Source organism: Malaclemys terrapin, chromosome 3 (assembly GCF_027887155.1).
Source record: "Malaclemys terrapin pileata isolate rMalTer1 chromosome 3, rMalTer1.hap1, whole genome shotgun sequence".
In the NCBI taxonomy this organism is placed as follows: Eukaryota; Metazoa; Chordata; order Testudines; family Emydidae; genus Malaclemys; species Malaclemys terrapin.
In genome coordinates this window covers 131,991,342-132,018,863 of record NC_071507.1, presented here as the reverse complement: position 1 = coordinate 132,018,863, position 27,522 = coordinate 131,991,342, and the positions used below count along the sequence as shown (strand labels likewise).

General features: G+C 38.8%; 1 protein-coding gene across 4 annotated transcripts in view; it reads left to right on the top strand.

Annotated features, from left to right (window-relative positions):
* The window catches only part of GRIK2 (glutamate ionotropic receptor kainate type subunit 2), a 584,433-nt gene that overhangs the window by 198,842 nt on the left and 358,069 nt on the right, over positions 1–27,522 (top strand). For all 4 annotated transcript variants that reach the window (XM_054023645.1, XM_054023644.1, XM_054023647.1 and 1 more), the window contains exons 5-7: positions 12,454–12,635; positions 17,951–18,004; positions 21,546–21,719. In XM_054023645.1, coding sequence (XP_053879620.1) covers positions 12,454–12,635; positions 17,951–18,004; positions 21,546–21,719 — 410 coding nt within the window. The remainder of the gene's footprint in view (positions 1–12,453; positions 12,636–17,950; positions 18,005–21,545; positions 21,720–27,522) is intronic.

Below are 27,522 nucleotides of genomic sequence, written 5' to 3'. Positions count from 1 at the left end.
GACAAAAGAAATGCCAAAAAGAGAGAGTGTGCTTTAAGAGGCTAGCAAAAACCTAAAAAGTGCTCGCTGATACTGGCATGACTTGTATCCAACAGAGAGAAGTACTTGAAAAATGGTTAAAGGTAACAAGGCTTTTGTTTGCACTCTAAAACATGGTGGCTTGGCATTGCTGTTAGAAAAAAAAGTAGTGAGACAGAAACATTTATTAGTAGGATACTTGGGAAGAATATATTGTTAAAAAAATTAAAGTTGCAGATCATGCCTTGTGCAGAAGGATTCTGTTTGGCATATCTCTCTTCTCCTAGGGAACATTAGAATCGGCTGTCTCTGAGGCATTGTACTCATTGCTGCAATATCAGTGTATGGATCTACAAATGGGGAGGTCCGGGGTTGGGGGAGCTGGAGGATGATGCATAGTCATGCAGGGTATTCACTCGTGAGTTAACATCCTCTAAAGGTGTATTAACTCCAGAATAAAAGTCACTCCATGATGCGAAACTCCCATCTGAGGGAAGTCCAAGGGGCAGTGGGTTGCAGAGCAGATAGGAAGCCAAGGGAACAGTTGTAGATAGATAACCATCACACAGATGACTCTGGCCTCCATTAACTCCCCCCAACATCTTAGTGAATCTCCAGATTCTCAGGGTTGAAGCTGTGCCCCCACTCTTCTAACTCAAGAGGTCAGACCCTTCCTCCTGATTGGTTTAAGTTAGAAGAAATTCCACGAGGGGAACTCTAACTGGGTTTTTATGCCAAAGCATGATTTAGCTTAAACAATTTAACTACAGCCATTGCCATTTTTTTCAGAAAGAAATTAATAGATCCCAAGACCAGAAGGGACCATTTTGATCATCTAGTCTGACTTCCTGTATTACACAGGCCATTGAACTTCCCCCAAATATTTTCTAGTCCAACTCTTTTAGAAAAACATCCCATATTGATTTAAAAAAATGTCAGTGATGGAAAATTCACCATGACCCTTGGTAAATTGTTCCAATGGTTAATTACTCTAACTCGGGGATCGGCAACCTTTGGCACGCGGCCCATCAAGGAAATCTGGTGGTGGGCTGGGACAGTTTGCTTACCTGCAGCGTTTGCAGGTTCAGTCGATCGCAGCTCCCACTGGCCGTGGTTCACCGTTCCAGGGCAATGGGGGCTGCAGGAAGCAGCGACCAGCATATCCCTCGGCCCACGCTGCTTTCCACAGCCCCCATTGGCCTGGAATGGCTAACCGCGGCCTGTGGGAGTTGTAATCGGCCGATCCTGCAGATGCTGCAGGTAAGCAAACTGTCCCAGCCCTCCAGCAGATTTTCCTGATGGGTTACATGCCAAAGGTTGCCAATCCCTGCTGTAACTGGTAACATGTATGTCTTATTTCCAGATTTAATTTGCATAGCTTCAGCTTCCAACCATTGGTCATGTTATACCTTTCTCTGCTAAATGGAAGAGCCCGTTATTAAATATTTGTTCCCCATGTAGTTACATATAGGCTGTAATCAAGTCACAATTAATATTATCTTTGTTAAGCACAATGCTTGATCTCTTTCAGTTTACTACAAACACATATTTTCTAATCCTTAATCATTCTCATGATTCTTCGCTGAACCCCCTCCAATTTATCAACATCCTTCTTGAATTGTGGACACAGTATTCCAGCACTGGTTCCACCAGTGCCAAATAAGAGGAAAAATAACCTCAGTAGTCTTACCCAAGACTCCTCTGTTTGTGCATCCAAGGACTGTGTTACTCCTTTTGGCCTCAGCGTTGCATTGGCAGATCATGTTCCTTTAACCTCAAGGTGTCTGTCTTTTAAAAAAAAAAATCCCAGGGACCAGATGTTTATTTACACTAAGGCCACTTGACACCACTTAAGCAATACAGAGGGGTATTAAAGTGGGTTTAAATATCAATTACTTTTACTTTATTTCCAGACGGCTCTGAATGGCACTGAGGTTGCCTAGCTTTCTGTGCAATACTACCGCCAGGTGCAGATTGTCAAAAGATTGATTATTATTATTTTATTAAAGACAGGTCTTTTGTAAATAGAGGATGTGGGGAAAATAGAGCTAACTCTGAGAGCCCATAGATAATCTGTTCCAATAGTCAAGATTTGTGAACATAAAAATATAAGAGAGGCCATACCGGGTGAGACCACAGGTCCATCTATCCCAGTATCCTATTTTCCAACAGTGGCCAATGCCCCAGAGGGAATGAACAGAACAGGTAATCATCAATTGATCCACCCCCTGTCACCCATTTCCCCCAGCTTCTGGCAAACAGAGGCTAGGGACTCCATCCCTTCTCATCCTGGCTAATAGCCATAGATGGACACATTATGAATCATCTTATAATAATGGGCTATAAATGATCTGTTGTCATGGTTGATATGTAACACAGATATAATATCCAATTAATGCATGCTGGGGCTAGCCATTTTGTCCCCCCTCCAAAGCCTAATATACCAGGGTTTTAATCCATGAACAGAAAACACAGCAAAAAATTGAAAATAAAGGAATTTCTCAAACAGCAAAATAAGGTAACATATTTATATTTAGCCCATTGTGAGTGTCCTGCTGCTCAGAACAGGTCAAGATTGGCTTTCATCTGAATAAAGTATGTGTAACTTTCTATTATACAAGAAAAGTGTTCACGTGTACAGACTATTGCAAAATACATTGATTTGATATCTTCTTGTACACCACAAAGACAGCATTAATGGAAATTTTAAATAGCTTGGCTTGTAAAGCTTAGCTCGGCTTTTGGAACAAACTTGAGACTCTTGCTTATTTGGGCTGGTTGAAGTTGAGTATGCTGAGGAGGTGATGGGATTGATCTCTTTGGAGGAGGATGCCAGCTAAAATGCTCAAAACCTGCACCTTCGGGATTCCCCATAAAGCAGAATTATAGCTTCTGAAAAAGGAGACTCATGCCTATATTCTCAGTCATTCAGACATAAGGCTCATGACAGTTGCTGCCAAAAACAAAATAAAAAAAATCGAGAGTTCAAAGGGGCAGAAAAGGTGTTCATGAGACAAGTCACTTTAGGAAATACACCCTCCCCCCCCAATACAACAATTATTTCACTTCCATGCTGCTGTAAAGCTATTTCAATAGCTTGTCTACCCAAATAATTTTCCTTTCATCATAGTGGGGTCCTGTAGTACCAATAAAATAAGTAGTCAGAATTTCATCTGCAGGGCTGTATTCTATGTGGTTATATTGTAAGTCAGTTCTATTGAAATGCTCAAGGCTGAAATTTGGAATTAGTCAGCACAAAGATATAATTCAAAATAATAAAATAATCAATTGTTTTGTTGCTCTCCTCCAATTTCCTCCTTTTATTCCTCCCCTAATTGAAGGCCCCACACTGGGAAATTCATTTGCTGAAAATGACTGCATGCAACTTGCTTTGAAACATAGGGCACTCATTCCTGAAAATGATTGAGATGGGACAACATTCTTAGGGTTACCATATTCTGTGCCTCCAAATGGAGGACACTCCACGGCCCCCGGCCCCGCCCCCAGCCCCGCCCATACCCCCGCCCCAACCCCGCCCCCTCCCCAAAGTCTCCGCCCCCTCCCCTGCTTCCCGCGAACATTTGATTCGCGGGAAGCCTGAAGCAGGTAAGGGGGGGTGTGGGGGGGAGGAGGCGCGGCCCAGGCTGGCCCCCCGGCGGCTCCAGCCTGGGTCGGCTCGGGCCCTGGCGTGCCGGCCCCGGCCGACCACCCCCGGCCCGCCCAGCACTGCCGGCCCCCGGCGGCCCGGCGCACCCCCGGGCTCCCTGCGGGCCCGCCGGCCCGGCTGACCGGCTCCCCGCCAGCCCGGCTGACCGGCTCCCCGCCGGCCCGGCTCCCCGGCTCCCCGTCGGCCCGGCTCCCCGGCTCCCCGCGGGCCCGGCTCCCCGCGGGCCCGGCTGACCGGCTCCCAGACTGGACCCCGGCCCGGCACCGCGCCCCCGGCTCCCCGTCCGGCACCGCGCCCGGCCCGGCACTGCGCCCCTGGTTCCCGGCCCGGCACCATGCCCCCGGCCCCGCACCGGCCCCGCACCGCCGGCCCCGGCCGAGCACCACCGAGCCCTCCCGATTTTCCCGGACATGCCCGGCTTTTGGGGATTTCCCCCCAGACGGGGATTTGAGCCCCCAAAAGCCGGACATGTCCGGGAAAATCCGGACGTATGGTAACCCTAAACATTCTCAGTTTTATAGTGTTCCCTCCCCTTTCCACTGCTGGCTTCAAAGGCAAAGGTGTGTCACTGCACCACCTGCCTGTCCATTTCATTTATTTGTACGAGATACTATAATAAAGACTATGAATAAACTGAAATGTGTTGGGTTGGGGATCTTCTGAGCTAGTGCAACTTTACAAAAATAACTTTCTTCCTTGTCTTGAATGCCTATATTTTATTTTTTTTACTTAAGGCCTGTTTAGGCCTTGTACATGTGCATGAGGTGGGGGATGGAAAGGAAGGGTGGAGAGGAGTCATCCCTAAGTATAGCAGCTGGATGCAATTGCAGGAACTGTCCCTTTCCTGCAGGCATAAGTCAGCCCAAAGGAGGAGAGTGAGGATGAGGAAGAAGTGGATTGTAGCAAACAATAGTAAATGCTGCGTCATCCTAATGGGTGGTAAACCAGAGGCACGTTCCTCATGCATGCCTTGGAATTCCAGAGGGATGTACACTCAGAAGCTTGCCTATACAAAAAAATGTGCTCTTAAATTCTCTAAACTAGGTCTCTGTTGGACCTGAGATACAGGGAGGGGATTATAAATATGAAAGCCTTAAAGGCAGCATGTGCTATCACTGGTCCTGGAAAACCAAACTCCAAGCATTGATAGCACAGCAGAAGGCACAGCAAACCACACCATTTGTAAAAGAACATAAGGAGAGGTCATTTCTATATGAGTTTTTGCAGAACTTTAAAGTTAATCAGAGGTTGGTACCCAAATCATGGGCCACAACACAAGTGTTTAACCAGAAAAGAAAACAAAAAACATAAGAAAACTGAAATGATCAGAAGACAATATTCTCCAAAACAATCCATCCCCTTAGCCATCAGCCAAGCTGCATACAGATTATCACTGGGGTGCAGGACGGGGTGGAAGTTACAAAAAAATGCATGGTCTTTTGCACCAGATAAATGATATACTTTGTTCTGAGGATTCCTTTCATGAACTGTATCCCTTAGGAAAATGAAAATTATGCTACCTGGAAAAATATCCATGTGCAAGCTTTTCCTGACAGCTCTATAAGCATCCCTCTATCCTCTGCTCTGATTAATCTAAATGTTGCAGTACTTAAATATTACAGCCTTGTTGTAGCCTAATAGTTGGGATCCAAAAAAGGTTACATTAAAAAGGCTCTACTGCAGCCTGTATAATCATACCAATGAAATCCCTAGACGCAATGTGTCAGGAATGAGTTTCAGCCTTCACTTTGTATGAGCACAAGCATGTTTTCTTTCTAAGTTTGACCCAAACCTGAGAAACATTGAACAACCTGAATTCTCATTAAACTCTTAAAAAGAACAGGAGTACTTAAGGTGCCACAAGTACTCCTGTTCTTTTTGCGGATACAGACTAACACGGCTGTTACTCTGAAACCTGTCATTAAAATCTTAGTGAGAGCTGATGTTGCTCAGCAGCTTGCAAATCTGGGCTGTTATGTACAAATATAAACAATGAGTAAATGGATACCAAGTACTGTATTATCATTCTTTTATGAAGCATTTCTTTGTAGTAGGAGCTGTAGGGTAACTGTAGTGAGAGCTACTCATTCAGATTTAGCTTCAATTCTCTGTGCTGTTCATTTTTCACAAAGTGATGAATCCTTGAAATCCTAAGCAAGAGATAGCAGCTCCTGCTAGTGAAAGATTTTTGCTCTTCAAAGTCATTCCCCAGGGAGCCTTACAAGCTGAAAACTGTTGAATTAGTGCCAGCATGGATTTATTTTATAAGTCTGAACAGGGATGAACAAATATTTATTGTAGCTTATGGCCCAGTGGACTACCAAAGTGAACCGTTTAGTACACTGGAACATGTTTTGTGGCCTACATAATTCAGTTGAGTTTTATAAACACAACTGATGGTGCTTATTCAGGAGACAATGAAAAATTTCCTTCTGAATTCCTTTGAAAGGAAGTAGCTGTTAATGTTTTACTATTTCTGAGTGGGGTAGTTGTAATTTTTCCCTTGAACATCTTCTAATATAATATTTTACATTTATAAGGCAGCTTTTTTCCAAAAGAATCTATGAATACTTTACCTTTATCTATTTATGGGAATATTTTCCTGAACCACTGAACTGCAATCTCGACAGCTGCTTAATAGCACACACTGGAGCAATGTCATATGGCAATTTAGGACAGGAAGTGAAGGAGAATATTCTGGGAAAGTTCTATGGCCTGTGTAATACAGGAGGTCAGAGTAGATGATCAGCCTTTGGAATTTATGACTGAAATAAACTATCAGAAACTATCAAATGAAAATGCGAAGCTGGGTTTCCATTCTTAACTTGCACCACTGAGAAAAAACAAAGAGCCTCAACTCTAAAATATCTGTAATTTGTTGGTTTGTGTCATAGCCTTAATTTTTCATTAAAAATGGTTAAGGTGGGATTAGTATTTATTAAAGATGCTGTCCTGACACAAGTCATATATTTATCCATAGCATATATATGCATTACCAATTCTTATGCTATACTTTCCTCATACTGCTCCACCAACTGATTCATTTCTTATCTTGAGGGATCACAACCAATCAGGAGAGGGTAGTTCAGGGTAATTCAGTGTTAACTCTTTTGTATTGTTGCCCCTTTTGAACCGAGTGGTTAGCCAATATTTGGGATCTTGTGGGTTTCTGTTAGGGAGACAAATTGTTGATGGAGTCAGATATTTCTTTGATGCAATCCTGGTTCTTTACAAGGAAAACAAGAACATAAGAATGGCCATCCTGGGTCAGACCAAAGGCCCATCTAGCCCAGTATCCTTCCTTCCAACAGTGGCCAATGCCAGGTGCCACAGAGGGAATGAACAGAACAGGGGAATCATCATGGATATCCCCTGTCGCCCATTCCCAGCTTTTGGCAAACAGACGCTAGGGATGCAATCCCTGCCCATCCTGGCTAATGGCCATTGATGGAACTATCCTCCATGAATGTATCTAGTTCTTTTTTTTGAACCCTGTTATAGCCTTGTTCTTCACAACATCCTTTGGCAAGGAGTTCCACAGGTTGACTGTGCATTGTGTGAAAAAATACTTCCTTTTGTTTGTTTTAAACCTCCTGCCTATTAATTTCAAATGGTGACCCCTAGTTCTTGTTTTGAGAAGGAGTAAATAATACTTCCTTATTTACTTTCTCCACATGAGTCATGATTTTTTAGACCTCTATCATATTCTGCCTTAGTCGTCTCTTTTCCAAGTTGAAAAGTCCCCATCTAATTAATCTCTCCTCATATGGAAGCTGTTCCATACCTGTAATAATTTTTGTTGCCCTTTTCTGAACCTTTTCCAGTTCCAGTATATCTTTTTTGAGATGGAGCAACCACATCTGCACGCAGTATTCAAGATGTGGGCGTACCATGGATTTATATAGAGGCAACATGATATTTTCTGTCTTATCGTCTATCCCTTTCTTAATAAGTCCCAACATTCTGCTTGCTTTTTTGACTGCTGCTGCTCATTGAGTGGATGTTTTCAGAGAACTATCCACAATGACTCCAAGATCTCTTTCTTGAGTTGATAAGTTTATGGAGGAGATGGTATGATGGGATAGCCTAATTTTGGTAATTAGTTGATCTTTGACTATTAGCGGTAAATATGCTCAATGGCCTGTGATGGGATGTTAGATGGGGTGGGATCTGAGTTACTACAGAGAATTCTTTCCTGGGTGTCTGGCTGGTAAGTCTTGCCTGCAGGCTCAGGGTTTAACTGATATTTGGGGTTGGGAAGGAATTTTTCTCCAGAGCAGATTGGCAGAGGCCCTGGGGGTTTTTCGCCATCATCTGAAGTGTGGGGCACAGGTCACTTGCTGGAGGATTCTCTGCAACTTGAAGTCTTTAAGCCATAATTTGAGGACTTCAATAGCTCAGACATCGTTTAGGGGGTTATTACAGGAGTGGGTGGGTGAGATTCTATGGCCTGCATTGTGCAGGAGGTCAGACTAGATGATCATAATGGTCCCTTCTGACCTTAAAGCGACATAAGCGTAACTAGTTACATGGTGTTTTTCAGTTTCACACCACTAACATAACTTAATTTCACTTCCATCAAAACCTGTTTGGACTTGTTCTCTCTCTCTGCCTGACTTCCTGTCAATCATCTGGAATTTCAGGATCCCAAGGAATGTCTATTGTTTTAGTGAAACTGGCTGGCTTTTGTTCTAATGGAGAACTCATCTCTGTCAGAACCATTCCAGCCTCAGTTGCCAAAGCTGTATTATCAGTTATTGGGCAACTATGCTAAAATCCTGTCCCCGGATATCTCTGCAGATGGATAACTCCCAACTATATCCAGTACATCTAATTGGGTTGGTACCGTATAGTGTCCTTCCCTAGATTTTATCTAGCTTCTCTACTCTTCTTTCTCCTAGTATTGTGGAAGCAGACCAGCTCCCCTCTTTTAAAAGTTTCCCCGTATGACCTATGTCATAGAGGCTTCATTTTGCCAGAGACTATCCTCAGATTTTCTCTAGGGAAGGTATGCGCTTTTTTCAGTTTTGGATTAGATGGTTTCTGCATAGTCCAAATGACTCAAATCTTTGTTCCTCTTCAGGAACACTATACACAATGTTTGCTGGGATCCTTAGCTTATGCCTAAACATTAGGAGTACTGGGTTACACTTTTGCTTTCTTTGACAGCTCTACTATAAACTATCAAAAGGAACGGGATACAAATGTAGCCAGCTGAACCCCCTGTTGAATCAAAGGCCTGTTGAATCTTAGCACCATCCCATCTGATTGCAGGTGCACAGGTGTGGTGTCAGTTTCATGGATCCATAGAATCTCACAAACTTGGAACCCCAACGTTGGAATACTCTTAGATAGAGCTGGCCAGGAATAGAGCTGGGCAGCAAAGTGCAGGGGCCCAGAGACATACCCTAAGAGACTTTTTGGTTAAGTCAGGTTAGACTGTTTGGTTAGGTTCTCCCAATCCAACAAAGACATAGGTTGTATGCATTGGTCCAGCACAAGACTGATACTGGGGGAAGCCAGCCTATTAAAATAGCCACTTCGCTGGTTACCAGTAGCAAAAAGGGGAGAGGCCTTACAGGCCATTGAGGAAAGCATAATTGAGGAAGGCATAATTAAAGCTTCAAGCAGTTCTTGGCCTCAACCATCATTCTGGTTAAGAAAAAAGATGGCAGCACCAGATTTTATGTGGTTTATGCAAAACTAAATAAAGTCACATTAAAGGATTCTTATCCATTACCACAAATAGATGATAACTTGGATGCTGTAGCAGGTCCAGTCTGGTTTTCCTGATTGGGTACTGAAAGTGTGTATTGGCAAGCAGAAGTGGATCCAAAGAAGAGGGGAAAAAAACCCCTGCTTACTGCATAGGAGATATTTATAAATTTAAATAAAAAATAAATATGTTTTTAAACTAACTTATTCCTTTATTCAAGGCCATTAAGTAAGTGGCTGTGTTACACCCACTTATGCAACAAAGAAATAATTTAATTCATTTGCTCTAAGTGTCATTACAGCGTGTCAGGTAAATAAGTATTTAGCCAAGTTGTTTCTTAAATTTTAATTGTAAAAAGTGCTGGTTTTACAACCCTGTGGCCTGACACCTGCTATTTACCTCCATATCAGGTATAGCACATCTATCCTTACCCTGTGTCTTAACCTGCAGGGACTATGAGTAGTGGTTCAGTCTCCCTGTCTATTCAGCACATGGCATCTCTGCAGAAAGAGTGCTAATGCATGTAATGGTGTTTCTGTGAGCTGGAAGTCTGTCCACTCGGAAGTTGACTGTGATCACAAATACATTGCACAGAGGCAACTAATCAGTGGTCATATATTAAGGCATTCACATAACTACTGTTTTGGATCATATTCAAGCCAGAAACCTAAATGTAAAAGGTTCTATGTCTCATGATGTTTCCTGAGCCATCCAGCATGCCTCAGGCTATTTTCTAAACCAATGCAATGTAATTTATACAGCAATGCTGATTTGAGTGTGTAAATATGTATCCAAGGATGTGGAATGCGATAGTTTGTAAAAAAAAAAAAAAAAAAAAATTAAGAAAAGTCATTACTGAGCCCAGAAAAATAACACTTTCAATGTTTAATATTTTAGTTTGTTTACTTTCCTTTTCAAAGTAGAACAACCAATTAAACCATATTTTGGACTTGGCAAGGTGAATTTTTAAAATCAGAGATGATTTAGAGTTCTGTTAGCAGGAAAAAGGTTTCTAATTGTTTTTTTTTTTTTTAAGTTGCTTACTAAGGATATGTTGTTAAAGGGACAGTTTTGTAGAGTCCTTGTGGCCCTGTATTGGGTTTGGGGTCTTGGGAGCTTATCCTAGCCTGCAGCCTGGCATCATGGCATCAGTGGAACCATGCTTCCAAGGCCTCTGCACCTGCAGCAGTTGTCCTTCTGAACTCCTTGTAAGGGTTGTCCCAACACAGAAAGGTTAATGGAGAAGGTAGCAGCAGTACTAGGCAGTATTTCCTATTCCATGTAATCTGTGCAGTGGTGTCAGGAGAATGATGTGGCCTTACTCCTGGGCCATGGCCTGCAACATCCCCAGTGTGGCTCTGCCCCCATGTAGATTTCTCTACAGTGTCCGAAAAAGAGAAAATGGTGCCACAGAGGTGACTGATTCTATCTCCTGCATGGAGAAGGTGATATTTACATGCAGACATGCATGGGTCTCTCTGGGAGGACAGTTATTTATTTGGATGAAGATCAAAGAACCAGAGGTCTGGGTATTATTTATATATACTTAAAAAGTGCAATAAAGAATTAAGTATGATGAAAAGAGGTATGTTTTAAGCCCATGTTAAAGCTTTAATTTTGTCCAGTGGTTTACTCAGAATATAATACAGTTTCATGCTAAGTTAAATTGTTTTTCAGATAAAATAATTGTGTTTTAGAAATTAAAAGGAATAAAGTACATGGTATTTTGCCTCTGACACTGTTCCTTAACACTTAGTTGCATGAAGTATTCAATCAAAACACACTAAGTATAGGCAAGGGACAACATTTTGTAAAGTTTTCCATAGGTCAAATGAATGTAAAAATAGCTTCTGATATTGCATAATATCTACATAGAATTTTAAGGTGAATTTTCATATTTTTGTTCTGTGTTAAGCTACACATGATCATAATGCATGACCGCTAACATCATTTCATGAATAATAATAAATCTTCCTCATTAATAGATCTATCTTGAAAGGAAGTAGGTAATTTCAGGTATTGGAGGTATCTTTTAGGGCCTGATCCTGCTCCAGCTGAAGTCAAAGACAGAACTTTCATTGACTTCCGTAGGTGGAAAATTGGTCCCAAGCATCACATATGAAGTACTGATGGCATATAACAGCCATTACTGCCAGTGAGTTATGCACACCCAATTCTCCACATGCCAGGGAGAAAGTTTACCCATAAGAATACATCTTTCTTGCTAACACTGAAATGAACTGTTACTTTAGGGAAGAGCTGCTTTTACGCTGTCATTTTCAATAGAGTTAAACAACATGAGGTTTAGTATTGGTCACAGACCAATGATCTGTAAACCAACTCTGCACTGTCACATTGATTTCAACTAAAATATTTTTGAGAAATTTCCACGTATGTAACTCCCCGGGGGGGGGGGGGGGGGGGAAGAGGGGGGGGAGGAGAATAAGTAATTCAAAATGTTTTGGAGTATGTTAAAGAGGAATGAAGTGGCACGAGCCTACTGTTTATTCTACCCCCTTTTTGCTGTGCTTTTGAAGCTGCTTGTCAATTGTATAATTAAGAAAGAGAAATTAAATCTGTTAGTAGCCTGGTGTGGATTATGTGAAAATGTTCCATGGTGCTGTAATGAACTACAACTGTGTATATAAACCTGATAGATTAGTCATGAGAATGAGTAGTCTGATTACAAACTATTAGTCTGGGATATTGCTTTAATTGAATTAGAATAATTATATATATTCTTTAGAGAGGAATATCATAGTTTCGAGAAAATGCAAAAGGAAGATTTGTCTTCATTCCTGAAGGTAATCCTAACTCAGGCTGCTTACTGTCTATTAATATTAATGAAGAAAAAAGAATTGTGACAAGAAAGCAATGGGAGCCCAGACATTTCTTTAAGCACAAATTTATGCACACTGTAGTGTACACATAAGAAGGAGGAAAAAATCAGGAAATTGCAAATATTTTGTAATAAGCGATTTTCTCTTGCCAGGTTCATTTCATTTTAGTTTCAATAATTTTCCTTTCCTGTCTCTTTCATATTTTCTTTAAGGCCTCATTCGATTACAAGAGCTCATTAAGGCTCCATCGCGGTACAACTTGAGACTAAAAATCCGTCAGTTACCAGCTGACACAAAGGATGCTAAGCCTTTACTAAAGGAGATGAAAAGAGGCAAGGAGTTCCATGTGATCTTTGACTGCAGTCATGAAATGGCAGCAGGCATTTTAAAACAGGTAATCACTACATCACTTCAGATGGCCTAGTATATTTCCTAATAAATCATAGGAACACGTAGTCTCAACTGATTTTAAAATTGTGTGTCAATTTTACTGAGCTCTTTCTACTGGAAAATCAACCAAGTCCTCCTGAACTAATGTTATCTGAGATTATAATGATAGGCACTTTTCTTTTATTTGGTTGGGATGGAGCAAGAGCTTTATTTACAAGTCTCTGGAGGCAAATGTTACCTGGAAGAATCTTTTATATTATCTTATAATGATGAATGTCCTGTTGGTTCTACACTCATAGACTGGCACTCTGAACAGAAAGCTAATTTAGAATGTTTGTTTAGTGTTATTCTGCACAATGAACAATTTTGATTTAGACTTCTAATTTTAGTATATTCCATAATCAAATGAATAGGATTCCAATAGTGTGTTTCAATAATAGAAAACTCAACCTTGCATTGATTTGACAAACCACTTGAGTATGTTTGTAAATTAAATCTCTCTTTTCCTTACCAGATGAGCACACTAAAAATGTTCCGCTGAGAAAATTACTCATACTGTCAGTTCCCTTGGGTATTTTCTTAGGGGCCAAATTCTCTCTGCCTTTCTGCCATGAGTGCAGAGGACTCTGAACATAGTCAAACTGCTGCATTTCCATTGTGTGCAGGTGGGAAGGCAAGGAGCATATGGCAGAATTCACAAGAGCTTGCCCAAACTTTCTGCACCAGCTGTATGCTACACAGTTGTACTCCACTGGGATCCTCCAACTTCTTTAGGGAGAGGGCCAGGGAAGTGGGTACTAGTTATCCTCCTTCCCTATCTAAGATGATGCAGCACTGAGGTTGCAGTAGTGGTCTCTGAGTAGCTCCATTGCTGCTCTATAGTTTTGGTGAATGAGGATTCCCAATCCACACAGGCACTCCTTAGCTGTACCCAGTGGTGAGGTTTCACCACTTAGCAAGAAAATGAGGTAGTGCTTATAATTTGATCATATTAATGAGCTTGAAGTTAAAAACTGGAATTGGAAAAAAACAGCTGAAACAAAAAGAAAAATCTTACACTATTAATTCACAGTTTTCAATAGCAACTTTAATTCAAATTTATTTTTACCTCATCTACGTTAATAAAATGTAGAACTGGTTAGGAATTTCCCTACATAATATTTGTGTGTCGAAAAATGCCAATTTGTCAAACTCGACATACAAGGGTAAAGGGTCAGTTTAGAAGTATCTTCTCATCTGAAAAATATTGGAAAAATAGTTTTTAATTTGTTGAAATGTCCCATTTTGACACTTTTAAAATGACAGGTTTTGAGTTTTGGTTTAAAATGACTTTTCAGAATTATAGTTAACACACACACACACACACACTAAAAATAAAATAAAATGTCAGAATAGAAATGAAATATTTTGTAATTATCCATATGAAAGGTTTCAGTTGACCTGACCCACAATTATTTTTGGATTATTGGTTCATGAAAATTTTCAGTTTTTGACTTTTTGTCACAATTTGGGAATGGAAAAAAAATTGAAACCTTGAAAATGCCTGTGGGATACAAAAACTATTTCCCACCCTCCTCTAATAAAAATATATGCATTTGTCTGGAGAGAAAATAAAAATTAATCTAGGGTAGGTTTTTGTCATCAGCTAATTATAACTACCGTATCTCATATTTTACGGAAATGTGGTATAGCATGTTAATGAATCGATACTATATGCTAGAAAAACGCATGCACATACAGATCTTTCTTTATTCTGACTTCATTCAAATGCCTTTTATGATTCTCAGTAATGTGGCACTTTGTTCTACTATTGAAAGAAACACTTTTGCCCTTATTTTCTTCTATGTGCAAGCCACTCTCATATTGGCGGTCTAGCTAAAATCATGTTTAATTATTCACAGACCACAAAGATTTAAGTGGGAAATATATATTAATGCTAGTTGAAAGCCAATAACTTTAACAATAAATCCATCAAATTGCATTATTGATGATGCTCCTGATAGTTCCTACGTGAAAAGCAAACTGGACTTTTCACAGTATCCTGTATCAGCAAAAATATATGTGTGCTAGAGGGGAATAGGGGAAAAAAATGAAACAAAACAAAAAAGAAAACAAAAAAATCTGGCCTGTACATTTTATGAGGTGTATCTTCATTCTATCCCCTGTCTTCTCACTAACTTATTAGAGGAGAGGATTTATCAAACATAAGATTCCCATTCCAAACTATTTTAACCAAATTTAAACAGTGTAAGCAAGCTACTGAGAGTGTGACTCTGCTCAGAATATGCAGTAGGAATTATTTTATAAGAATTCAGGTTTACATTTAAAAGTTTGCTACTTTTTAGAGTTTTTCATTCCCCTCACTTTTGACAATTAGGGAGAAAGGCAGCTAAAACCATTAATTTCGTGCACTGCTGGTCCTTTAAACAGCTGACCTTAGTATTTTGCCAAGAGTTAGGCTCTGCTCTGAAAATTGACTCTGTAAAAATGGCATTGTGGGTTTGCATGTTTACTGTCTCTCGGTGACTCCTTGCCAAATACGTTCTGGTTACATGTAAACACACATACACACATACATGTTTTTTAAAAGATGCTCTTGCTAAATGCCAGCCAAGCAATATCATTTTCCACTGTGACATTCAAGGTGGGTTTTCAGGCCAGTGGCAGGCAAGAAGGTGGTAGGGGAGACCATCTCTTCTTATTGTCTCCCCTGTAGCTCCCAGAGCCCTCAGAAGCCACATCCTCTCTGTGAGCAGGAAGTTCTTCTCAGCAGCTGCTCAGAAGTGGTCCCATTGGCTGATGCAGGGGGATAGAAGAGAGAGTAGTTCTGGCTGCTCCCCTGCTGGGAAATGAGCACCTCAGGCACCCTGCAACAGGGAATAAATAGGATTTCTATTGATTCTGCCTGCACTTGGGCAGGTAGCACCTTCTTCCCTCCCAACACACAACCACATTGCCTGGCATTGGGGAGAAAGGAGATTGGTCCTAAGCTTAAGCCTTTGTGGGGCAGAGACATTAGAGCCTGCATATAAACTGGATGTGGCAGGGGTGCTGGAACAATTTGTATAGTGGGGGTGCAGAGAGCCATTGGATCAAACAATACACCCTGTATATAATGGAAACCACTTCAAGCCAGGGGGTGCTGCAGCACCCCTTGTACTCCTAGTTCTAGCACCTTGTGAACATAGGTTCATTTTTTCCCTTGGGAGGAGAGGTTGAAAGAGAGGTCAATTGTTTGGGCTATATAATGGATTCAAAAGTCTGGGGAGGTAGGGAGTTTATACTAAGGCCAAGAAAAGAACTGTGGACGGATTTGGACAGTGAAGGGATTGAGAGTGGAGGTGGGGAAGAGGATGGATAGGAAAATAAATGAAAGGACCATGGGGCTAGAGAATGAGAAATAAATACAAAGAGGCATATGGAAGCCCCAACCTGGTGAAAAGGAATGAAAAAGGTGAAGGAAACTGTGAAAGAAATTGGAATACAGAGAAAGGAGTAGGAGCAGGAAGACAATGTAGAGATGGAGTGAACAGAATGGAGGAGAATAAACAAGAGAGCCAGCGGAAATAGTGTAGCATGGAGGCGGTGAGGAAAGAAAACTCTGAGTGAGGGCTTGTGGAAGATGAGGGGAGAAAGAAGTGCACTCATAGGAGGAAAAGTAAGGAAGACAGAAAACTGGGAAGGGAGAGAGTTAGTGTCTCCCTTCCCCCATGTCCTCCGTACCTGGAAGACATGGGGGCCAGAGACAGAAGATAGTGAAGTGAAGAAAGAAGATTAAAAAAAAAAAAAAGAGTGAGAGAGAGACAACATGGCAAAATATAAAACATGATGTGTAGGACACTTTTCTATGAGGAATTTGAAAACTGCAAGACCTGATTGTGGGCATCTAATGGCTTTATATTACATACAGGAAAGAAGGCAACCTGGCTTTATGTTTAAAAAAATGAACCATTACCAAAACATATAAATCAGTGCTGACACGGTTTTAGTTTCAGTGTTTGTGTGAGTGTGTTGTTGATGGGAATGATATGCATATTTTTGGAGCCCAGGGCTTTTGGTATTTTAACACAATATAACTTGCCACTGGTGAATTATACTTGAATTTTAAATAAATTGTGGGTAGACAACCTTTTGTGTATTTAGTTTATTTTTTGGCCTAAATTTCTTGTCTAAAATCCAGGAAATAACATCTGATATATCACAATTTCCCAGGATACTGAATCCCCGTTCAAACTTGTAGACTCCTACCTTTCCCACCCCCATAACTACAGTCTTGTTGTGTCTTGCCTTCTCATGCAGTGTCACAAGCAGCAAAGCTTCTGGAGGACAAACTAGGATCTCACTTATATATCTACAAATTTAATTGTTTCCAAATTCTGTTCACCGTGACTCCTGTGTAGTCCTCTTGCCATCAGTGGGTTCGAACAAAAAGAAACAGAATCCAAATTCTTCTCCCATAGTTATGTTATCTTTTTAGTGTTAAAAAAGTAACTAAAACTTTTAGTTACTAAAATGATTGGATATAAATCTTAATATACAAAGGAGGCTGTTGTGCAGAGTGCTTTTCGGATTGGAACTGCCCTTTAAGATAGAAGAATAATGAATTAGAATGAGGAGAGAGCCCCAACCCACTGCTTTAAAACTGTATTTAAGAATTCTTGCCCTTATTTTGCTAACAAAAATATATAAGAAATTGAAAATACACAACTGAGCTGAAATTATTCGGTGTTGCGCTTTTAGGAAGGAAGGAAGACATACTTGTTAGTTTTCTGTACTTTTTGAGCAACGGTACCAATATTTGATGTGCTCCATTAATGCTAAAGAAATATGGTAAAAGTGCCCAAAGTTGGATCTGTTGATCTATCTGTCTGTGTATCAATCAACATCCTACTTATTTTGCTAACTCTAGTTTTTAATTGAGTAATATTGTTAATCAAAGTAGAATTGTGTTTCTCATTAGGTTATTATTTAGTGGAGACATTATAAATACAATGAAGTAAAATATTCTTAGTTCAGATTTTGTGTGGCAAGTTAATGCTCCCATTAATATGTAAAACTATAAGCCTCTTTCACAATTACAGCTCTAAACATTATAGTAATAATCTTTCTATCAGAAGATCTGGTTCATAAATTCCTTTAATAGTCAGTAATCTGTTCTAACTATTAAGAAATGATTTGCTTGACCTAATTTTAGTACAATTCCTACCTTATAGTCTGTTCCCAATAGTGTTCCACTTTTGCTTTTTAATTTGTTGTAAAGGTGCAATAAAAAATGTTCTGTGACCTCGGAAATATTAATCTTTTGTTTATTTTTTTTAGGCTTTAGCTATGGGAATGATGACAGAATACTATCATTATATCTTTACCACATTGGTAAGTAGCTTATAAAAAAAACATGCTAATGACATCGAACAAAGGCCTTAGCCATCTTAATTACATTACTTGACAATGTGAAAGAGGTCTCTCAGGAATGGTATATGAGTATGGGATGTTTTCTCGATCAATTTTTGTTATGTCCAATGAAAACTCATGAGGATATATTAATTAATGTTCAACACTGTACACTGATAACTGATAGACCTGAGAAAATTATTTTGTAGCATTAGAGATGTTAATTTTTGTGTAGAGCTGAGAGCATAATCAATCCACAATTAATAATTGTTCTATGAGTCTTGTCCTTTTTCTCCTTACTGTTTTTTCCATGAACATGTTGTAAAATTCTCAAATATATTCATTATTCCATGTGAGTTATTAATTCCTTCAGCAAACAATTCTTGGTCCACAGATGAGTCCTAAATAATTCATTGTGAATAATTGCAACCCACAATTTAAAATTTCCTGTGTGGCATTGTTTCTTTTCCTTTATGTAAATGCTAACTCAGCAGGAATGGAGAGTTCTGGAATTAAATATGCAACACAAAAATCAACTTTGATGAATATTGGAGCATTCATGCTGAAAATTCGGTGCTAAACTCAAGAACTGGAAAAGCTGAATCTAAATATGCTTTCAAATTTAAACAAATATCCGTGTGACAATTTTTTTCACAATTCACTCTGCTCTACTCTCAAGCAATGTGTTTTTGCATTACTTCCGAGCTATATATGAGAAGGCTATCAGGGAAGAATTTAGAAGTTTTTAAAATTCCACCCTGAGAAATGGGAAAACATTAGGAAAATTCAAATTATATACATTCTTTTATTTTACTCCTATTATGGCTCAAATGGGCACAGTTAGTCCTCAGTTCAGCAAGGTTCTTGAGTGTGTGTGTGTCATTTTAAGCATGCAGGTGTTCCCACTTCAGTGGGTCTACGTAATGTGTTTAAAGTGAGGCATGTTCTCAAGTACCTGGCTGAAATGAGACCTGTATGTGGACTCAATGAACAGTCATCACTGAATCACAGTATAGAGATTGCAAAACATGGAAAACAGCAGCACTGGAACAGTCTGAGTACTGCCCTTTAATGAAATAACTCTTAAAGATGAACATCATTAGGTTACTAAAAGCAGAGAAGATCTTGCATAACCATAACTTTTCTTTGGAAAAGTAAATGATAGAATGCTTAGGGCCTTTGTGGAACTCAGAGATGCTGGAATTGCACACAGTTTATAATTCACCTTGTCAGAGCTCTCAGACTGACCAAATGAGTCCAGACTTCTCAGTTTTAATTTTGTATATTGTATTTTCATTTGTTTCATTGGTGAGAATTGCTGGTTTGAGTGACTTGAGCTTTCTATCTCATTGTAGTTGGTTCTTTGCTTTATATTTTAGAATGGACTTTTTACTAAATTTTAAAATCAGGATTTTGCTGAAATTAAATATTTCCATTTGCTTCTTGGAACACTAGTTTCTTTAGATTAGTGAAGGACCAGCTTGAATCAGTGAGAGCAAAGGATAATTTGGCATACGCCAGCAGATGATGGATTTTGAAGCTGCAATAGAGCTCTGTAACTTGCAACAGAGTTTCAGCTGCTTTGATTTATTAATTGCTTCTTACACGACACAGTGAAAGTCCTGTCAAATAAATTTTCCAATCACAGCATTTAAAGCAGTCTTCAGAACTGTATTCTCCAGTGATTGATTCAGGGGCCTAATGCACTAGCTCATTAATACACTGAGCTGTTGTGTATATTTATTATACTTTTGTATAAACATGAATGTGTTTGGATTAAATAATTCGTTATGAGGTCGGGGGATTTTTGTGCAGATGTTTGAAAGCATCTGAAATTTGAAGGGAAAGAAATCCTGTAAGTGTACAGCATTACTGCAACATAGTTCTCGTTACTTTTAGCTATTCTGTTAAAATGTACAACGTCTTTAGAATAAGGACAAAAGTATGGAAATTTATAAATAGATGTCAAACTGCAGGCACACTCTGAATTCCTACATATCCAGCACTTAATTTGTGATGAAAGAGGTTCTGGGGCTCAAGCAATTAGGTGCTGAACCTCAAGCAATTTTTTTCTATTCATAACTGATGCAGCAAGCCCACAGGTGCTGGGGCTATGAACTGCCAAACCAAGAGATGCTATGGCTCAGCTCAGGTAAGCCTTGGCACAAATTAAGTACTGTACATATCCTGTACATTGTATATGAAAAATAATACCATAAGCCCTAATTGGAATCTGGAAATCTTTGAGATTAGGTGTGAGTTCTAATGTTAACAATGAGCAATTCATCATATACTGCTTTCCTGGTTATTGCTCTCCTGTCTCTTCAGTGGTTAAATGAATGCATTCTGATAAATATCAGCCCTAACATTATAATTTCAGAGAAAACTAGAATACATTAAATGGGCAATGAAGGACAAACACTGTAGGTTGAAATGTATGGAGGATGCAGTGTTTGTCAAAACATAATATGGCGCAGGACTGCTAAATAAGGGTCTGTATCACCTTCGCTAAACACATTACTAAGGAAATCAGAAAAAAGAACAGTCTTGGCGAAACCTGCTATGTAGTACTGAAGCACTTTCTGCCTGTTGACTCTGCTTACTGAGTCATAAAAGTTATATTTTTCATGAACTTTATATTTAAGTCCCAATTCTGCATCAGGATTCCCTAGCGAAGATCTCTGGACACCCTAGTGGTACTGAGGTCTGCACTGGAGGATCACAGTGGGTCCATCTGAAATTTTTAATTATTTTTCTTTTTTTTTAACCTTATTTTTCCCCCTAAAGATATGACTTTTTTTTCTTTTAGAAAATATCTTAATTAAAATGTTGTAATACTATAGAGAAATGAATAGCTCAGATTAATTAAAGATATTTATGTGTTCTGCAGAACAGGAAAATATTGTATTCAGTGATAGATCGGTATGAAAGATGTATAAAAGACAGAATATGCAAAAAGTTACTTGGGGATATGCATTTTTCTACAACATCCAACTGAAAATGTCTTAATTTAATAATGAGCTTTTAACATTTATTCTGTTTTTGAGACAATGGAGACTAATTCTCTACAAAGTGTTCTGCAGCTCATTAAGGTAAAATAATGTTACAGATAGAGCAAGATAAAAACTGGAAGAGTGGATAACGCTTAGCAGAGAGAAATAGTCTGAGGAAAGTGCAGGGAATCTGTCATTTTATTTTATTTTGTCATGTAAATTCAGTATCTGAACTATAGAAAAAAGGATTATTAAATTAGCAAATAATATTCAAGTTTGATTACGTTTTATGGAGTATTTGTAACTAGAAATTTCAGCTGCTGGGCTTAATTTTTTCCTAATGTGATTTGTTTATGACTGTGGGATATGTTCTTTCCTCTGTACATAGAGGGAACTCCCACTAGCATCAGTTGGAGTTATGTGTGTATAAGATCATGGCACATTACAGTGCTTATCTCCATGGAGGTGGTTAAATCCTGAATTAAGAAATGACATATATAAAGCACTTATGTGACAAACATCTCTTTCAGGACCTTTTTGCTCTTGATGTGGAACCTTACCGGTATAGTGGTGTTAACATGACTGGATTCAGAATCTTAAACACAGAGAACAGCCAGGTGGCCTCCATCATTGAAAAGTGGTCCATGGAACGATTGCAAGCGCCTCCTAAACCTGATTCAGGTTTGCTGGATGGATTTATGACGGTATGAATACCAATTTATAGATTAGTTTGTGCATGCCTGTCTAATTACAAAACTCTTAGAATTGCAACCTGCAATCCAGTCACTCCGTTGTTCTAAAGTCATGGGACCAAATTTCATTTTAATTATTGCCCATAGATCAATAGTTGCATTCACAATTGATAGACTAAAAATGTGACTTAGTACTGGACAGCCATACTAATTTTACCTCAAACAAAATACTATATTTATATTTACTTGCAACCTAATATCTAAAAAGTGACTGTTATTTTTGCTTCTTTTTGTATCTTTTGAACTATGTTCTTTACTTACTTTCATTTAAAGGGGGAGATATTCTAGATTATGCTAATTCCAGAGCCATTTTGTCATAGTACAGAGAAATATTTGTCTGGTGTTACAATGGATTTCTTTAAAACGGATTATGTAATTTAACACCAAAATTTCTCCTTTATAATAAAAAAAATACTTTGTTTTCTCAAGTCAAGTTAACATATCCCTAAATAAGAAAGTGTTTGGGCCTATTTTAGAAATCTCTTGCCCTATAGATTTCTGATTATTGGAAATCATTGGATAAATCCAATAATAGCATTCCTAGGATATGTTAATACTTTGCACAGGAAGTGCCTTTCCTCCAATGATCTCCATGTGTTTTATAAACATTATTTATTGTTCACACTGTCCTTGTGTAGTAATTATTATTATACCTATCTGAAAGATGGGCAAAGTGAGGCTGAAATTAACACCCACGTTTTCAAATGTATAAGCAGCACACGATGCATACTGAAGAGATACACACGCATATTTATGCAGAGCCCACAGAATATATAGCATGTGGGATTGCCCAATAGGGAATGTTAAGGAGGAAGTTTGATTCCTTGTTCGAAATGGCTTTGTATATTTGCATATGCATAGTAATGTTTTCGAATATAATCATTTATAGTTTAATAGTAGGTATTCATTAATCTGGCATGTAGGATAACATCATTTATTTTGTAAAAAAGAAATATTATGAATGATATCTTGGCCCCCATTGAAGTCCTTGGGCGTCTTGCCATTAACTTCAGTGGGGCCTATGTGATTTTTCCTTATGTTTATAAAAATATTATCCATATATTATGTTCTTGTCCAGAGCCACACATACTGATGGTGGTCTAAAATTAACAATAGTGGTATTTAGAGATGTTTTTAAAAATATGTAATATTTAAAGGTACCATTAAAGTTAATTACATCATAAAGGTTTTTATAATAAGAAGTGTATTTAAACTCCATACACTGTAATTACTCATTCAGACGTTTTGCTAGAAGTCTATGGAAACTGTGGAACTGATTATCTTACCCCAATTTTAGATCAGTGTTACTCCATTAGCATAAATTGACTTACACCTGACTTACATTGATGTGAGTGAGATCAGCTCAGGCTTTATTGTTATAAGGTACCCATCCAAAGTATAGAGCTTTTATGAGAGATGTCTCTTCACTAATCCAATAGGAAACATTTAACATACTGTGGCTTTTCCCCAACAACAGTATTGAGCAATTGTCACATCTAGGTGAACAGGCAAAAGATGGTGTCAGCCACCCCCATGGCACCATTTCCTTCTGCCAGAGATATTTCAGAAGAAATTCCTCGTCTCTGAAGTTCCACATGTTGTGAGGCAGGTCAAGGGTAGGAGCATGTATTGTTCTTTCCCAGGACATCGAGTAGGAACTCCATCAAAAAGATAATACGCCCCCTGGCTGTGTTACCTCTTCTGTTTCCCTCCCTCTCCAACCATCTGCATAGTGTAATCCCCTTCATTAGAGGTTCCAGGGACAGACAATGGTAGAGAAGGTCCTAGTATCATAGCTCTAGTGCACTTTCAGGGAGAGCTATGTTAACCATGGAACCAGTGCTCAGCACTGAGCCTGAAAGTGGATCAACACAGAGTAGAAACCAGAAGTGAAATCCTGGTCCCACTGAAGTCAGTTCTGCTACTTCCCCTGTAGGGGTGAGCCATAAATAGAAGATATTGCAGGAAATTACAGGGGGAATCTCACAGAGTTTTTATTCATCTGGTTCCTGCGCCCCAAGTTTTGCTGTGAAAGAGGGTGATATAACTAATTATAATTATACTCAATTTTTAAAAAGGCCTAATTTTAAATGATAGATAACCAAACAGATGTTTTCCTGTTAAAAATAAATAAATAAATAAATAAAACAAAACAAAAAACAACCCTGTTGTCTTTCACTCCTACTATTATTGATTTTTAATATTTATTGTATTATAATAGTTTGAATGTTTCAATTTGTTGAAAAAAAAGTTGAAAACCCCACAATTGTCACATTGGTTGGAAATCAGGAGTCCTTACTTTATGCCATCAGTCTAATATTATACAAAATTTTTGACAGAGATAGAAATTCTATAAAACTCTGCTGACAGAGCTTCACCTCTTCTGCTTTTATCAGATACATTAATATTTAATTTGAAAAATATCAAATTCTGTATCCTTTGTTGAATATTCATATCTGGTTATTTAATCTATCTATCTATCTATCTATCTATCTATCTATCTAGTGCTAAATGAGCCACACAAGACTAGGTAGTTTTTTTAACTCTTTTTTTTATGCCAGTGGAGATTATTAATATGTATTAAGGATTTTACAGGCACTGAATATTAAGCCACAATCAATGGATAATGTAAACAGTTAAACATTTTTCAAGTGTATCAACCTGGTCCCTCTTAAGCAGAGCTATGATATGTTAAATATCAACACAGCTGGGATAGCTAGAGAGAGAGGAAAATTACATCCTTCCATGTACTTGCACTTTGTTTGTCATTAGTGTGCCACATTTATTAATTGGAAACAGTGATTTCAAAAATTTTTTTAATTAGATTTCATTTATTAAGTATTTTGAATGTATTGCAACTTCTCAGTATTATCATGTATGATGGGTGTCTATAAAAGTATATTGTTTGTCCACTTATATTTGTAAATAAAAAATGAAACTTAAGTTGCTTTAAAAATAGGCGTAAAGCAGAATTTAAGGCTTTGAATCTCTTCTCACCTGTTCTGACTATACTTTATGTCCCCTTTGAGAGAGCCCAAAGAAATAATGGGCTTCTGGTTACTAGACAAAGAATTATTACTGGCAATGGCACCATTCCCATTTGTCAATACATGGGACCACAGTGCTTACACATCTCATGTTCTTTCTTTTTCATGATGTTATAAAGAAATAGGAACCTCAGCAAACCATCTAGTATCTTGGACAAAGACCTATTATTGCTAGTAGTAATATAGCCATTTGTCACTATATAAACCCTCAGAGCTTATACATTACACCCTTACTTTATCTTCAAGCTATAGAAAGAAATAAAGGGAAAGGAATTGGATTCATTTATGAACTCTCATGGCTCAGTTAACCCCTTTAATTGGCCCTAGAAGCGATCACCAGTGTCAGCCATTCATCCACACTGTAATGAATTGTTCTGTTTCTTGTGAAGGTGGATGGCACTAGTGAAAGGGTATAATTTCAAACCTTTTCATCAGATGTTTCTGATTGGCTTTAATCCTTAAGAATTCTAGTTCAGGTCTGTTGAAGTTATTCTCTGTTTGCTGTCAGTGGTTGAGGTGGTTGCCCTGGATTTAACCATGTGAATTGTAGATTGCCCTTTCAGTGTAAATAGTCATGAGGAGGGGCCTGAGAGGAGAGAAAATCAGTGTCCCCATGTGTAGTTTCCTTCAAATCATTCAGGCGCGGGAAGACTTGCCTCTTTCCACAGAATGTGACTCTATTCTCCCCCAGTCTCTTCAGATGCTTGTGGATTAGGGTCCTTTATATGGAGGAACAGCATTTGCACCAGCCATTGGTGAATTACCTTAAATTGAGTTTCAGAGTAACAGCCGTGTTAGTCTGTATCCGCAAAAAGAAGAACAGGAGTACTTGTGGCACCTTAGAGACTAACAAATTTATTAGAGCATAAGCTTTCGTGGACTACAGCCCACTTCTTCGGATGCATAAATTTGTTAGTCTCTAAGGTGCCACAAGTACTCCTGTTCTTCTTAAATTGAGTCAAGAGCCAATCTAACCAGAGGGCCCACAACAAATTGAATCTGCTCCCCTTTCAGCAGGAAAGTGTTTGTGACTCTTGTGCTTCTCTCATTGATTATGACACATCAGTTTCCTTTATCTGAACATATCCTCACTATTTCACAAACACCAAACAGAAATCACCCACCCATACAGTACAACCTTGCTAATTCACACTTTGCTAGTCTCCACACTTTGTAATATAGCTTCTACTAAAAAAAAAAGAGGGAGCCTCACCCAATTGTCAGCAAAAATGGAACTGTTGTGCAGTCTAAAATTAGTATGTACTATTCTTTTTCACAAAAATATTCATGTTATCTTTAGAAGCACATTATGAAATACTCTGAAGTAATTTAGACTAAACTACAATTGTTGACTGTCTTATTCTGAGAATAAAAACAGTAAAATAATATTGTGAAAAAGGGCAGGGAGAAGGTGTATGTGTGTGGGGGGAGTCCATATTGTGATAGTACACAATAGGAAGTTACATTCAGTGTGCACAGTTACCGAAAACCTCATACTGTGTACACTATGTTGCAGAAACTGAGGGGTGGCTAGATGTTCTCTCTCTCTTGAGTTCTTGGTGTCAGATAATGAAACAAATGTGGTGCATGTAAGTTAGGGTTGGTATGGGAAAACTGAGACACAGAGAAAGAGATGTAACTTGCCTGGGGAACATGTGACATAGTGGATTGGGTGGGGAGGGGACAGGAATTCAAGAAATATGGTTGTAGCCTGGATTCTGATGCTGTTTTGCTATGAGACCATGGACAAGTCACATAACCACTTTGTGACAATCTGTAAAATAGAGATATAAATACTTATTTACCTACCTCATAGAAATTCTGGGAAGATAGATTAGCTAATGTTTGTACAGTAGATAGAAAATCTAAACTACTGTATATAGTCATTATTAACACTTAGCCTGAAGGAGCCGAGAGCACTCCTTTCCAAGGAGAACACCCCCTCCCTCATCCCATTTTAGCACTACAACCCTGGGCAGAGACTGGAGGTGGGAACAGGAGTTTCTCAGCATTGAGAACTAATGAGAAGGGTTGGTGCACCAGATGTTTTGCAGAACCATTTTCTGCAGAGAGAAGCAAATGGAAGATCAAGTAACCAAAGCAGTAACAGAGCTTTTATGCTCAATTGGAGGGGATGGCTTAGGGCTTTAACATCAGGTATGAAATATTAGTTTCTCTGGAGCCACAGATCAAACCTACATTCGTGATGTAAAAAAAAAATAGTTCAATTTGGTTTACTGTATGGCTTTTTGAAACATAGGGAATGATTTTCAAAAGTGTCTAATTGACTTAGGAGCCAAGTCACATTTTTCAAAAGTGACACTTTAGAGCCTAAGTACCAGTGACTTTCAATAATTTAGACACTTTTAATTTTTTTTACCCGGGACCTTAAAACTGAAGTCCTGTCTGATCTGTGTGGTTATTAAAAAGTTTGTGATGCATTTTGTAAGAGACAATAGTGTCTCAGTATAACTATATGAAGTTTCACCACTGGCGAGTGATTCATAGCAACCTGCGTAGCAGATGGCTGCTGTCCTCCATTTGCTGTTCGCTGATGCTGTTGTTGCTTTTTATGTATGATAGGTAAAATGTTAATCTGTAGAGCATATCACAATTCAAGATCTAGCTACCAAAGGTCCATCTTTTGTTTATGCATTTTCATGATAGCTAAGATCATTTCCTTTGCTAACACACCCTAGTGCGCTCTT